This window comes from Chaetodon trifascialis, chromosome 8, assembly GCF_039877785.1.
Source record: "Chaetodon trifascialis isolate fChaTrf1 chromosome 8, fChaTrf1.hap1, whole genome shotgun sequence".
Classification (NCBI taxonomy): domain Eukaryota; kingdom Metazoa; phylum Chordata; class Actinopteri; order Chaetodontiformes; family Chaetodontidae; genus Chaetodon; species Chaetodon trifascialis.
In genome coordinates, this window is record NC_092063.1 from 8,098,295 (window position 1) to 8,113,507 (window position 15,213).

The 15,213-nt window shown below is 43.4% G+C and overlaps 3 protein-coding genes across 3 annotated transcripts in view; all 3 read left to right on the forward strand.

Annotated features, from left to right (window-relative positions):
• The window catches only part of LOC139335335 (death-inducer obliterator 1), a gene marked incomplete at its 3' end in the record, with an annotated part of 26,466 nt that extends 22,827 nt beyond the window's left edge, over positions 1 to 3,639 (forward strand). Inside the window, exon 17 of the mRNA XM_070968891.1 lies at positions 5 to 3,639. Coding sequence (XP_070824992.1) covers positions 5 to 3,639 — 3,635 coding nt within the window. The remainder of the gene's footprint in view (positions 1 to 4) is intronic.
• On the forward strand, positions 3,625 to 8,698 carry LOC139334781 (collagen alpha-1(I) chain-like). Its single transcript, XM_070967946.1, has 3 exons — positions 3,625 to 5,707; positions 5,789 to 6,403; positions 6,440 to 8,698. Exons 1-3 carry the CDS (start codon positions 3,640 to 3,642, stop codon positions 7,765 to 7,767), a joined length of 4,011 nt encoding a protein of 1,336 aa, XP_070824047.1. The 5' UTR covers positions 3,625 to 3,639; the 3' UTR covers positions 7,768 to 8,698.
• A 2,412-nt stretch (positions 8,699 to 11,110) lies between these two features.
• Positions 11,111 to 14,841, forward strand: LOC139335785 (transcription factor-like 5 protein). The gene is made up of 6 exons (XM_070969577.1): positions 11,111 to 11,682; positions 11,788 to 11,935; positions 12,037 to 12,196; positions 12,322 to 12,511; positions 14,048 to 14,189; positions 14,652 to 14,841. The coding sequence occupies exons 1-6, from the start codon at positions 11,111 to 11,113 to the stop codon at positions 14,763 to 14,765; spliced, it is 1,326 nt and encodes a 441-aa protein (XP_070825678.1). The 3' UTR covers positions 14,766 to 14,841.
• Positions 14,842 to 15,213: the final 372 nt, after the last annotated feature.

Sequence of the window (15,213 nt, forward strand, 5' to 3'; positions counted from 1 at the left end):
ACAGGACTTGAAAAAAAACGGCCCAATCTTCTTCTGGGTCTGGCAGTCGTTCAGAAGGCAAAACGTCCAGAAAGCTTCCCTCAGGAAATTGAAGAGAAGAGACCCCAAGTACATATGTCCAAAGACCCCATGTGGATCCCAAAACCTCCAGTCCTCTATGGTTCTGACAAATTGGAGATATTCCAACCCTACGATCCAGAGACTCCTGCTAACATCACTCCTCCTGGATCACCATCTTGTCCTGGGTCATCATCAGAGTCTTCCTCATCTGGCTCAGTTACCATACCATCTCTTATGACTTCTGTTAGAGCAAACCCTCCAGTTTCTACCTCAGCCACTGTTGATGCCACTCACTCCACCTCTAGTAGCGTCTCTGACAAGAATTCCACAGCAGCCTCCAGTGATGAGACACCACTGCAGACTATCTTGAAGAGCTTGTTTGGCAGTAAGCAAACTGACATGGCCTCCTCTGATGAAAGTTCTACAACAGCAGTTAGTGTTAAGAAGCTTCAAGTGTTTTCTCGGGTGTCTGGATCAATGGTAGACCCAATTGTCCAACAGTATGGACAGAAATCTAAAGTCAAAGAAATAGAAGAAGAGAAAAATGACTTTGACCGACCATATGATCCAGAAGAGGAGTATGATCCAGCAATGGGATATGGAATGGTTGCTCCACAGAACGTAGAAAAAATTAAGGCAGTCGGCCCTGCAGTATCAGGCTTTGTGGATGATGATGTGGCCTATGATCCGGAGGACGAGACTATTTTTGCAGATATTCAAAGTGGTGCCAGAGCAAATACTCCTGTTCCAACTCAAATGCCAAATTGTCCTTCGGTCTCAACCCCAGGTTCCACTCAAGCTGTAACGCCAGCCCCCACTTCCACTCCAGCGCAAACTTCTTCCCAAGCTGAAGTAACGCAGAACCTTCCTACAGGAACTGTGGTTGTCTCAGCTGCAACACTTACTGAACAACAGCGGATGCTTGAGGAGCTCAATAAGCAGATTGAAGAGCAAAAGCGGCAGTTGAAGGAGCAAGAAGAGGCACTACGTCAACAGAGAGAGGCTGTGGGTATGTTCATGGCTCACTTTTCTGTTTCTGATTCCCTGATGTCTCCCCCACCAAAATCTTTGCCTGTCAGTCAAGTTTCATCTCTGCAGAGTGGCATAACACAAACAGAATCAAGGCCTTCAGAATCAACAGATAAAACAAGCAATCTTACAGAGAATGTGGACTGTTCAAATGTGGATTCACAAACTGTAAAGATAGAAGACACAAGTGCAATCCCTAATTTAGAAAAGAATACAGTTACTGTTACAGAGCAAGATGAAACACAGGAAAGTGTTAAGGAAAGTGACAAATATTCCTCTGCTGGAGAGATTGAAGATTCTGATGTCGCTTATGATCCTGAGGATGAATTTCTTTTTAATGAAATTCAAGAGGAGGTATTTCAAGGAGACAGTAAAAAGACTTGTGATTCATCCTTGTCTAGAGCAGGGCATCGTTCCTGCCACAAGACCACTCCTCAGAACTCACACCACAGCAGAAAGCGAAGGCAGTCACCAAAGAGACGGAGTCATCGTGAAAGAGACCGCCATAGAAGTCCTTCAAGAAAGTCACAGCGGTGTTCTCCTTCACATACCCAGAGACGCAGAGAAAGGGATCGACACAGAAGGAGTGAAAGGGACAGGTCCAGGCATAGAGCTAGAGACCAGTCTGAACGGCAGGGTCGTCATCGTAAAGACCATACCTCACGCCGACATTCTCATGGGCGCAGAAGATCCCCATCATCTCCTAGAAAAAAGGATTCTGTGTCTCCTTCTCCAAAACACACAGAACCTTCCCATCAACTCCTTGAGAAATCATCTACGTCAGTTACCATTAAAAATGACCCTGATGGAGAATCTAATCTTGTTGAGAGCCCTGTTCAAGGCTTTTCTTCCTGTTCACATGAACTTCTTCACAATGTGAAGCTTGAGATTTCAGAACCACCAACATCCCAGGAGCTTCAGAAAAATTCAGTCAGTGACACAGCTAGAGGATCCTCTACACAGATGGATAAACCCTCTCAACAGGAAACTCTGCTTAAAAACAAAATTGAAAGTACAGTTCCTCTACGAGAAATTGATCCACCCATTAGAGATTCTCCTCAGAGCCCTGATCCAGAGCCACAGTTTGTAAGACCTAGCAGCAAAGAAAACAGTGGGGAAATCAGAGATCATGAGACATATACCAGTGTCTCAGTGCCACTTATTAAAGTTGAAAATAGTTGCTTGCCTGGTGGTGGTCAAGCAACAATGCCCAATATACCGTGGCCTACTGTCGGAGGTCCAGTATCTAATGTTAGAAATTTTGATTTTAGCGATGTACAGGGTCCAGGTGTCAGAGATCAAGGTATGATAGAGTCAGGCAAACAGATAATAGAGCAAAGTCCAAGCTTAAAGTATCCAGAGAACCTGAGTCAAGAGAGAGGACATTCAAATCCAGCCACATGTCCAGATATTCAGGCCTCACAATCTGATATCCACCCTGTGACAAAGCATCTAGGATCTGGTATCAGTGGTCCGGCTATTAGGAATCCAGGACCAGATATGAAAGAACTTGGACACTGGGAAGCACAGGTACATCTAAGAGGAACAGAAATTAGATCCCCAGGGCCTGACATGAGAGGTCCACACATGCAAGGCATAAGCCCCAGCATTTGGTTTCCTGGACCACACATACACAACCTAGCTTTAAGTAGTCAAGAGAAATGTGTGAGGGACCCAGGGAGTGGGATGCCAGGTTCAGAGACAAATATGAACGAAGCACATGTTCAACATCACAATACTGATAGAATTGGTTCAGGGCCAGTCACGAGAGGTTCAGGGATGAGAAGACCAGTGCAAGGTATGGAAAGTTCTATGCAAGGCACGAACCCAGATGTGAAGGGTCCAGGTTCTGATGTGAGACATATTGAACCTGAAATGAGAAGACAAATGCTTGTACCAGCTGTTACAAATCCATGCATGAGAGGACCAGGTATGCAGAATGAGAGGAGAGATCCAGTCATGAAGGGCCATGTATTAGACAGACCCGGACATGACATAAAGGGCTCAAAGTCAGGGGAGCCTTCATCAGCTATGTATCATCCAAATCCAGATACAGGGAGGCTGATGTTAGTTGACGAGAGAAGAAGCCAAGATGTTAATTGTCTACAGGCAGGTTTACCGTGTCTTAAGACAGAGGAGCATAGATCACAGCCAGAAAACCAAAATGGTAGGCCAAGTGTGATGGAAACAGGGAGAGATCAATCTTTTGGGGGTCCACAGATAGAGGGTAGGGCTCCGGACATTATAGGAAGAGTTGGTGGTCAAAGAGATAGAGGTGAAAGTCCACATATTGGGGGTATGACATCTGCTATGAGGAGTGGACAGGCAGCAGATCCAGGTCCATCTTTTAGGGGCTCAAGAAGAGTTCCAAGGCACTCAAGGTATGATGGCAGTCCACTTTTAGAGGAAAAGGGCCCTCAGAAAAGGGGTTTTCAGCCACATGAAAGAGAGGCAGACTTGAGCAGGGTGGGTGGTGGTCGAGAAAGGAGCTTAGATTTGAATACATCTACAGGTTCAGAGGGTGCAGTTCAAAGAGGGCGAGATGTACCCATGAAAGTACCAGGGCCAAACATGAATTTTGAAACTGGTGGGTCTAACATGTCCTGCATTGGACAAGACAATAGTGAGCCAGATATTAGGGCAGAAAGGAGTGTGCATGGCCCTGACATGAGAGAATCAGAATCTATGCATGAATTACCAAGGTCAGATATGACAGAACAAAGTTATATGGTGCCTGTACAAGATATGGGTATGGGTGGCCCTGATATCAAGGGAGATAGAAGTGAGTACCATGCAAGGAGTTTAGGCAGAGACATTAGAGAAACAGGTCCAAATAAGAGGGATGTAGACATGCAGGGAAGAAATATACAGTTTCTATGGCTAGAGAGGAGAAATGAACAAATGGGTCAAGAAGACAGAGGTCCCGTTCAAACCGTTACAAATCCAGATTGGGGAGGTCCAGGACCAAGTCATGTTGGTCCTGAAATGAGAGGTCAGAGCAGTCAAAATAAAGGCCAGGGTCAACATATGAGGGATCTAGATTGGAGTGGCAGAGGATCAGACACAAGAGATGATTGGAGAGCACCAGATGGGAGAGGTTCAGGTCCAGTTAGAGGAGGGCCATTTATTCAAGATGAATGGAGAGTCCATCAGCCCAACAGAAGAGGTCCAAACATGGAGGACCTCAGGAATGACAGAAGGGGACTAGGGTGTCCTGAGTTCATGCCACCAGGACCTGAAAGGAGAGGTTCTGATATGGTAGTCCCAATGCATGACAGGAAACTACCAGGAGGTCCAGATTTCAGGAGACCAGAGCCTGAAAGAAGAGGTCCAACTAATGATATTCCAGGACCTGGCATGACAGGATCAGGGGGTCCAGACTTTTTGGGACCTCACCCTGAAACGAGAGGTCTGCCTATGGAGGGTCCTGGGCCTAACAGAAGAGGACTGGCAGATCCAGATTTCAGGGGACAATGGCTTGAAAGGAGAGATCCTGATATGGCTGGTCCAGGGCCTGACAGGAGGCGACCAGGAGAACACGATGTCTGGGGGCCGGGCCCTGAGAGGAAAGGTCCAGCTATGGATGCTTCTGTGTATGATAGGCAAGGACCTGGAGGTCTGGATTTCAGAAGGCCAGGACCTGAATGGAGAGGTCCTACTATGGAGGGTCCAGGGACTGACAGGAGAAGACCAGGAGGCCCAGATTTCAGGGGACCAGGCCCTGAAAGCAGAGGCATATCTAGGGAGAGTCCTGGGCCTGACAGGAGGGGACCAGGAGGTCCAGATTTCAGAGGAGCAGGACCTGAAAGGAAAGGTTCCACTATGGAGGGTCCTGGGACTGACAGGAAAAGACCGGGAGGCCCAGATTTCAGGGGTCCAGGGCCTGAAAGGAGAGGTCACACTTTGGAAGCACCAGGACCTGAAAGGAGGGGGCCTGGAGGTCCAAATTTCAAAGGAACAGGACCTGAAAGTATAGGTCCAGCAATGGAGGCTCCAGGATCTGACAGAAGAGGACCAGAAGGTCCAGATTTCAGAAGAGCAGGGCCTGAGAGAAATTTATCTATGGAGCATTCTGGGCCTGACAGTAGAGGTCCTGGGTGTCCAGATTTCAGAGGGCCAGGGCCTGACAGAAGAGGGCCTGGAGTTCCAGATTTCTGTAGCCCAGAGCCTGAACGGAGAGGTTCTGCTATGCGCAGACTGGGGCCTGACAGCAGAGAATCTGGAGTTCCAGATTTCCAGGGACAGGGGCCTGAAAGGAGAGGACAAGGCGGACTAGATTTAAGAGGGCCTGGGTGTGAAAGCAGAGGCCCCTTTATGCAGGGTCAAGGGCCTGATAGGAGAGGACCAGGAGATCAAAACACTGGTGGAGTGGGTCCTGACAGGAGAGGACCATATGTAAGGGGCCCTGGGTCTGACTTCACTGGACTGGGTTCTGAACAAATTGGTCCAGGGCCAGAACAGGGAGGACCACACTTCTGGATTTCTGGGCCAGAAAGTGGACCTATAAATATGGAGGCCCCAGGGCCTGAAGGGAGAGGCCCAGGCATCAGGGGACCAAAGCCAGAAAGGCCAGGTTCTGGTATGAACTGTCCAGGGCCCAACAGGAGAGGGCTAGGAGGTCCAAACATGAGGAGACCAGGGCTTCAGCATTCAAGTTCAAACATAGAGGGCCCAGTGCCTGACAGGAGAAGTCCAGGAGGTTCAAATTTCAGAGGACCTGGGCCAGAAAAAAGACCTCCAGACATGGAGGCAACAGGCAACAACAGGTGCTTTTCAGAAGGCCCACAATTCAGGGTTCCTGAGTCAGAGAGAAGACCTCCAGATATGGAGGGCCAAGAGTCTCATAGCAGAGGTCCACACTTTAGAGGAGTAAGGCCTGAAAGAACTGTCATGGAGGGGCCAGGGTCCAGGAAAGGTGCAAGAGGCCCAGATTTTAGAGGACCAGGTTGTGAAAGTAGAGGTCCACGCATTGAGGGTCCAGAAGCTGACAGACAACAACCAGGAGGCTCAGGCTTCAGGGAATCTGTGCCTGAAAGGAGATGTCCTGATATGGAGGGCCCAGGAACTGATTGGAGAAGATCAGGTGGCCCAAACTTTAGAGGACAAGGTATCAGACAGAGAGGTCGAAATAGTGGTCTAAGACATAGAAGAGGTGACTTCAGGGGCTCTGCATCTGACAGGAGAGACACAGACACAGAGGAACAATGGTCAGATGGAATAGGGCCCAGTATGGAGGCTGTAGAAAATGAGAGAGAATGTTCAGGAGATGACTGGAAAAGAGATGGCAACAGGGGTCCAGGTTGCATCTGGGAAAGTCCAGATGAGCAGGTTCAAGAACATAGCAGGCAAGGTCCTCCTATGGAATGGAGAGGCCCTGGAAGTAGGGGGCCAAAGCCCATGCAGGAAAGACCAAATATGCGCTTTCCAGGGCCTTTGAGAGGTCCAGGAGATGATTGGAGTGGTTCTCAGTACAGGGGTCCAGGGCCTGTCCTGGATGACCCAGATATGTTATGCCCCATACCTGGTAGTGGAGGACCTGGAAATGAATGGAGAGAGCCTGATAGAGGGAGTGATGGGCCAAACAGATGGGGGCCTGGTCCATTTTTTAGAGGGGAAAGAGATCCAGACAATGGAGGACAAGGCCAAGATAGAAGAGATCCACGCAGTAGAGGCCCAGGATCAGATATGAGGGGGAGTTCAGATATGGGGAATGAATGGAGGCAGCCAGACTTCAGGGATTATATGAGAGAGTTAAACACAGAACAACCTGGGGCTCATAGGGGAGGCCCAGACTTGATGAATTCATGCCCAAACAGGAGAGGATTTGAGATGGAAAGTCTTGATAAAAGAGGTCCCAGGGGTCCAGAAATAAGACGCTCAGGGCCCGAAAACAGACATTTAAACATCGAAGGTCCTGGGACTGATGGTAGGTTTTCCGATTTTGAGGGGCTAGGGCCTGAAAGGCGAGATGTGGACACAGAAAGCCTTAGAACAGATAGAAAAGGATTTGATGATTTTAGGAGGGAAAGGAGAGGTCCAGAGATGAGAAGACTAGGGCCACATAAAACAAATATGAGGGGCTCAGCGCCTGAAATCTCAGATGTAAGACAGGGACCTAGGAGGTGGGATACAATCACTGAGGACCCAGGGTTAGACTCCAGAGGATCTGAACCAGCATCACCTCATTTCAGTAGTCCTCATCATGTTGCCAGATTCCAAGGCCCTGGTGATCCACATTCTGCACTGTACAGTGGTCCCTTAGGTCCAGCTCAAAACAGTGGAGGAAACTCATGCCCTAGTCAAAATCAGCAAGCAGTAAAACCCCAGAGACACAAAGCTGCCTTACTTCCCACTCCCACAGAAGGTCTCATACGCTTCCCAAATCAAATGATCAACAAGCCTGATGTCTTCAACGTCAAACGAAAACAAACAGGTCACCCAACGGACAGGGAGTGGAAGAGAGGAAGACCAGCGAGTCGTGAAAGAGAGTTTGTCAAAGGGCACAGACGGGCGCAGGATAAAGGTCCTGCTGGTAAAATAAGCACACCTGTAGCTGCAGCCACAAAGGAAAAGGGCAATGAAACTGATAAACAGGGGATTCGTGGTGCAGCTGTAGAAACTAAAACCAAACAACGTATGGACAGTGATGGAAATAGAGGCAATGTCAAGCCAAGTTAGACCCCCCTCATGGACCCCTCATGACAATAAGTCTGACGAACTACAAAATCGTAATGCTTAGTTTCGTTGGATAGAGATACTACAGCATAACAGACACTGAATGTATTTGTTATTTTATTTTATTTTATTTTATTTTATTTTATTTTATTTTATTTTATTCTGAAGCCATATGAAGGATCAGACATCATGGCTTGATATGGAAATGCCTGGAGGTATATGAGTTCATTATGTTCTAGTTTATCTTGTATTCAAAGTAGATCTGTTTATTTTTGTTATTTGATCATGACTTAATGCCTCTTAAACTTGACTGATCACTTGTAAATTTAACTACATATTTCTTGTCGGAAATGTTTTGTACAGAAAATGTACAGTTTTTGTTTCTGTTTTGTTTTGTTTTTATTTTAAACTAGCCATAGTGTCAATACAGTAGCGTTGATCTGGCTTTTATGTTCTTCTGCTGGTAAAAAAAAATGGCTTGTTTCCTTGTTCTTTCAGAATGCAAGAAGTCAATAAAGTGAGACATACCTTTTTAAATTTGTATTTATTCAGATTTTGTCATTAATGTTTGGATTCGTTGATTGATCAGTTGATGAAACATATAACTTAGAAAAAGAGTCAGTCCCATAGTTAAGCACAGTTTAGAGGTACAGTTAAAAGTCTCCTTTACAGAGGTTGATGAGACATTTCAGTAGTTATAATTTTTCCAGTGACTGATGTCTCTCAAAAAGCAATGTCTATAAAAGACTTAAGGGTACTAAACTTGACAATCAGAGATGAATGTTGACACAAAAGTAAGTTTTTAATTCTTTTTAATGAATATGTCTGTTGGTGGAAGGTGAGGTTCTTAAACAAAAAGTAATGATACCAGAAAGTAAGAATGCTCCATGAAAGATTCATTCAAAGCTTTTAATTAAGTATAGTGAGCAAAATGTACTTAAATATTATGCAGGAAAAAATGCCCATGCAGGTGTTACTGCTGGAGTGGATTGATAGGTAATCAATACCAGTTATTTGTATTTTATTAACTAATGTATGCTTTGTATATACGTTTTGTTTTTTGTTTTGTTTTTTTTTTGTTTTTTTTATTAACCATAGCTGTTGAAAAAAAGTGAAGTAGTAAAAAGTGAAATAGTTTTGTATGAAATGTAGTGGAGTACAAATATAAGGAAGCTTAAAATATATATATACTCTTTAACAAGTACCTCAAAATTGTTCTTAAGTACAGTAATTGAGTAAATGTATTTTCTTACATTCTGTCATATGTGGTAAGTATTGCTAGACACAAAGCAAGGACATGTTTTGTGATAGGAGACTCTGTATGGTGTGTGTGGGTATTGTGTATTGAGCAATGGAATCATGAATTGTGAGAAGGCAGTGTTCTGGTTTGCCTTGTTTTGGAGTGAGGCATGTTCTCACTAAAACATGGGTTATTTGCCACATATTGAGCACTACCTTTTATGTTTTTGGGTGTCTTAAGCATCTCTTACTGTTGCTGTCAGGTGGGGACAGACAAGGGGTAATGAAGAGAAAGTCTTAGGAGAAAAAATCTTACCGACGACTGAGTCTGCTTGTAGCAATACTGTCCATCATCCTCAGCCACCTGCAAAGCTCATGTCTTACCAAAGGGGGGCGACAACGTTCAGTTAAAGCTTAAGTCCTTTGCTCAGCAGCACAGCATCCACCAAGGAGTTGGTACAGCTTGATATTGCTTGATAGTTGATACTGATATCTAGCTTTGGTAACTGAAAAGAATAAGCTTATAAGGTATAACTCATTCAAGAGTAAACCTAAGGTTTCCAATCTTGTGACTCCCTACAAAATAAAACAGTGTATAGTTGTGTACTTTAAATACATTTGGTTAATAATATGCGTACTTTTGCTGTACTAAAATTTTGAATGCTTGATTTCCACTTGTAATAGAGTATTTTTACATTGTATTGCTACTTAAGTGAAGAATTCGAATACTTCTTGCACCCCGGGTATAATTGTAGAAATTGTTCTTTAGCTGCTGTGAAATATTTTAACCACAAATTATGACTAATTAATGTCAGACAGCAACAGTCTGCTCCATGAGGTCGTCTGCTCTTTCTGCTCAGCACAGTAATCTCTGCAGTAAACAGTAAATTGGCATAAAAATGTGCCGTTATCAGTTTAGTCCGATGCTGCACAATTATTCATATTCACTTCAATAATTTTTGGTTCTCATATTAATAATATGTATTCATCTTACTTATAAGGCATGTCAAAGATTTTAATTCACATGGAATTCCTACTGGTGCTTGAAGATGTCATTGTATGAGATTTATTTATTTTAAATGTTATTTATTTATTTATTTAACAGTATGGATCCAGGAGGACGTTGAGAAACTGCAGGCTGCAAGATAGGTGGGAGGTTAGGGCTCCACATTGGAGGCCTAACCTCTGTTACAGGTTATTAATGTGTAATAATATTTGAGTAGCCTGTTGTAGCTGGGCAAAACTAGTTTATATTGGATAGTATTTCACCATCGTTTGCAACACTGAATAATTCTTTATAATAAGTTTTAAAAAAGTGAATATTTCCCCCTGAAATGCAGCAGAGTGAAGAAAGTCACATCTAATGCGACCTGAACACTTAAACATGTACACGTAAGTTTTGCGCAAGTAAAGTATTCGAGTAAATGTACTTACAATACTTGTTAAAAAAAAACTACAAAACTGTTTTTAACATTTCGGATATTGTCACACTCCGTTTTCTGTCGGTATGATCTAATGAATTTTAATAATCCGAGTGTATCAACGTATCAACGGAACTGGACGCCGGCGTCAGTTAACGTTAGCACCTGCGGCCGCCGGTCAACGAGTCGAGGAGTTGGTATTTAGGTAAGTATTAACGTCGTGCACCCAAAAGTAAGACCTATATAAAGAGCTGAATTATAATGGCAGCTTATTTAGAGTCCTTCATATTTATTTATTCTTTGAGGGGGTCAGTTTTTAACGTTGGCGTAGTTAAAATGTCAACCTGTTGTCAAATTTACTAGCTTAAAACTCTGCGTTTGCTAACAAATTCACGAGCTAGCTGTTGTAATTACGAACAGTTCAAAGTATACGACTGATATCTTTGGAGTTATGTGTAAATTGTTTAATGTCAGCCATTATCTATGTTTGTTTAAGATAACATCATCAACAATTAATGCCATGTTCGTAGATGCCATTTTAATAACGTTAACGCTCGTGCCAAGGCAACTTCCGGGGTCGGTTGACATGTAATGTTAACCTTACTGTAGCTGTATGGCCTGTTCTGGACGGAAATGTTAGACCAGTGATGTTTTTCCTGATCTTCATCCCATCTCTAGAGTGAAGGATGTCATCCTTTTCCTCAGCCTGTAAAACCATCCATGTCTCACCTTCAGCTTCATTCAGAGAACACACTGGTGAGTCTGCTGGGGTGATTTTAAGCCAAGGTGGATGTCTGACACATGATCAGGGCAACATGATAAAAACTGAGCTTGGCCTGATGGAGATTTCAGAGGTTGAGTACACACAACTTCAGCACCTTATCCAGGCACACATGGAGGCACAGGCTGCAACGCCAGATGGACCAGATGCCAGATCTCACCCTGCTACAGTGGCCACTGGATCCACAGTAATTTCTCCCTTCACAACCACTCAAGCTATTGACCTATCAACTTCAGCTGACGAGCACTGTGTGGTGATGCCAGGAGAGAAGACACCAGCTTCTTATGGAGAGGTCCCTGGTTTTGTGTTGGCCAGAGTCAGAGGTGAGGAGAGTCCAAATGAATCACTCACCAACAGCAGCACATCTTCGCAGAAGAGATCCAGATCAACTGCTAGAGTTTGCTTGGAGAAAAGGTTTAACACCGTGTCTGCAGACATCCCAAGACAGCAAGATATTCATTCTGCAGTTTTTAACAAGTAGGCTTCACGAATACAATATACTGTATTCTGCTATTTATTTGTATCCCCTTAATGAAGTGCTTGTTTTATGGACTGTGCACAATCTGTGTCGTTGTGTTCCAGTTTTTTCACATTACTGCAGTCTGCAGAGGCCCACGAAGCAGTATTACATCCGCAGAAGTGGGTGACAACTGACAGAGCAAATCCATTTGAGGTTTCCAGCCCATTTGTAGGGGGTGTATTGAACACAGTCACCAACATGTGTGAACAAGTATTGTAGAAAAAAAGATCAAAATGCAATTTCTTGCTGCTTTATAGGAGTTATAGGCAGATGTTATTGATTATTTCTGTTTTGTCCTGTTTTAATCACAGGTGATTGGTCATATTCCCAACATGATTGAACCGAAGCATCAGGGTCCAATCATCCCCAGGAGTTTTTCCTTTAATTTTCTCCCGGAGAGGGTTGTTACTAAAGTGCACTATGCAAGTAGCAGGAACTCAGCAGAGGAGCAGCAGTTGGCGAACATAGAAAGTAATAATCAGCACTCTAAATATTAATCCTATTTCAGAATGTGTCGTATTTTGTTGTTGTGTGCTCTACCACACTGCAAATATGGAAGTTAGTGTCTAACTTATTCACTCTCATGTTTTTCATAGATTGTGTGGTGACCCCTGCTGCTGCGTCCAGGAAGTCTGGTAGCACCAACAGGTCACAATCCATCAAGACTGCTAAAGCTGCCTTAGGCTCTTTTGGAAAATCAGGGAGCAGAATTGGTAAAAGAGCTCAACCTTTGTTGTCCCCCAGCCAGCGCAGGGAGAGACACAACAGTAAGGAGAGGGAACGCAGGTGAGCAACCATCACTGACCACAGAAAGTGTCTCTGCACACTGTTCCCCACGTAAAGAACAGCAGTTTAGTCTATGTCATAGTAATTTGAGATTTTGGACACCATTACTGACAAGATGTAGTGTGGCAGTACTGTAATTCATTTGGCTAACATTGTGGCCAGATCATAGATAGGTATAAATGCAAACAGTGCAAGGTGCTGGCATCTGTACACAGCATTACATTGATAGTATAAAATATAGGTTGCTCAAATTTAGAGAGCCAATGAGCGAGAAGACTGAAAGAGGCATGCCTCTAATTACTGTTTTTATGTCTGTGCTCTGCCTTGAAAGCACCAAACGATGTGTTATTCAACAGAAACCCATTGAAAAATGAAAGCAATACAGTAAGAAAAAACTGAGTGTGCGATGTGTTGCAGTGATCTGTGCAGCTGATGTACTGTTAACAAAGCATACGACTCATGTAGTCACAGAGGAGCCAGAACGCTGGTGCTGTAACATGCCAGGACAAACTGCTATAATATTTTTTATAGAAAGAAAAGAATAACTTAATGTATTACATTTGCCGAATTTACAAGCAATCCATTTCTAAATAGACAAAGCAAGTTGTCTTGGATGCCCTGGTAGCATAATGGCTGTGTAAACCACATAACCGCAACATCCACAGATTGATTCCAGCCAAGGGACCCTTGGTGCATGTCACACCCCTCTCTTTCCCCATGTTCCTGTCTGTCTATACTTTAACGGTCTGATTAACGCAACTAGATTATTGACATGCAGACATGTTATATGTAGTGCATCAAAAATCAATGAAGAGAGGATGAGGGTTACTTATTGAGCTGCAAACACTGGTTGATTAATAGTTTAGTTGATTGAAAGAAAATTAATTATCAACTATTTTGATAACCGATTCATCATCTAAGTAATTTTTCAAGCAACAAATTACTGGCCCCAGGTTCTGAAATGTAAGAATTCACCACTTTTCTTGGTCTCATATTGTGATCAATCGAATATTTGGAGGTTTTGGACTGTTTGTCAGACAAAACAGGACATTTAATGACATCTCCTTGTGACATTACCTCTAAGATACTGTGATGTGCGTTTTTCACTGTCAGTCCAGGAGCAAATCTGCAGATTGATGGATGATGAAAATAAAGATTAGTTAACATTTGTCAACATTAAATGGATATCATAGTTTCTTATAAGCCACAGGGACATGCAACTTAAGGATCTAAGAAGAGGCCAGGGCTTTCCATGAGGATATAGAGGAGCCAGCCAGCTAATGTCCTGGAAGAAAAATTTGGCTGTACAAAGCCAAATTTGGTGGCCTCTGGCTTATTCTAATACCACACTATTCCATCATATAAACTCATCTTTTTTACATATTTTAATGAGTTTGCCTACCCCTTTGTAAAATTGCATGTCCCTTTCAGTGAGCCGACCATGCTTGAAGCCGGTCTTGTCTTTTCCTTCCTTAATTCTGGACTCCTCAGTAGCAAGGTTTGAGAAGCATCTGTGTTGTCCTTGCTGCCGCACAGGAAGAAGATTCGCTCATGCTGTGACGAGCTGAACATGTTGGTGCCATTCTGTGACTCAGATTCAGACAAAGTCACCACCTTGCAGTGGACCACCGCCTTCCTCAGATACATCAATAAAACGTATGGGGACTCCCTCAAAGAGGTTTGTGTTGTTTAATGTTAGAGTTATTGATATAAAGCATTTTGGCTTGATTATCCTGTAGCTGAATTATTAGAGGCTAAAAAACCTGGATCTGGAAGATAAGACCTTAAATATATTGTCTCTTGCTGCTTGAGTTATAAGTACTGCATCTTAATCTAAAAGAGCTTTGTTATGTAAAGAGTTCAAACTCAATTCTTTTCCCTTTTTCACTATAAAAATCAAATCTATTTTTTTTTTACTGTAATGGGTTGTCTAGTGTTACAGTTTCGCTGTTCGTGGAAATTGATTTGCATATGAAAAAATACATGGCAACAAATTAAAACAAGCCCTGATCCATCTCAGCACATTACGCTGACTGTATGCAAGACCAAAACCACCTGCAGTGAAGAAGAGGGGCAGGTGAGACAGACTGGTTCTAACTGTCACTAACCACAATAATCTACTTTTCTCCCCTTTTGACAGGAGTTTAAGCAGGCATTCACTGATGAGAAAGGACTCCTTCCTAAAACCAAGCCTTCCTCAGGCCAGGAACAAATCCACTGGGAGATGGATGAATCACTTGTGGTAGAGCAATAACTACTCACTATTTTATCTAATAAATCAGCCAGATGCTTGAGTGCATTTTAATTTCACCTTTAAATAGCTTGGGTTATCCCATGAGGTCTGGCTTTTGAACATTTAGAATGACAAAAAGCGTCCTTTTGAGAGGAGCTCTGCCTCTGAACGTGATGCTGAAACATGGTTGGTTTTTTCCAGCTGTATCTGCATCAAGACCACTTTGTATCTGGCTAGTGTTTGAACCGCCATGCCATTTACTCCACCGCTCGTTTATTTTCTCCCCCTTGAAACCTAACGTTTGCAAAAAGGGCTTTTCACAGAGTCATACACAGGTGGCACTGTTTCTCTTTGAAACAAGCTGAGATAGTGCTCTTATGAGTCAGACCTTCAGCTATCTTACATGTACAAAATGTTAATTATATGTGCACCTTTTGCTTGACTTGAATTTGTCCACTTGTCTAAATTG

Bases quoted from the DNA above. Each gene is read 5' to 3' on its own strand.
- LOC139334781 (XM_070967946.1), top strand. From the start codon at position 3,640: ATGAAAGTACCAGGGCCAAACATGAATTTTGAAACTGGTGGGTCTAAC. The intron at 5,708-5,788 runs GTCCAAACATGA...GAAGTCCAGGAG, and splicing joins CAACAGGAGAGGGCTAGGAG to GTTCAAATTTCAGAGGACCT. The intron at 6,404-6,439 runs GTCCAGATGAGC...ATAGCAGGCAAG, and splicing joins TCCAGGTTGCATCTGGGAAA to GTCCTCCTATGGAATGGAGA.
- LOC139335785 (XM_070969577.1), top strand. From the start codon at position 11,111: ATGTCATCCTTTTCCTCAGCCTGTAAAACCATCCATGTCTCACCTTCA. The intron at 11,936-12,036 runs GTATTGTAGAAA...TTTTAATCACAG, and splicing joins TCACCAACATGTGTGAACAA to GTGATTGGTCATATTCCCAA. The intron at 14,190-14,651 runs GTTTGTGTTGTT...CCCTTTTGACAG, and splicing joins ATGGGGACTCCCTCAAAGAG to GAGTTTAAGCAGGCATTCAC.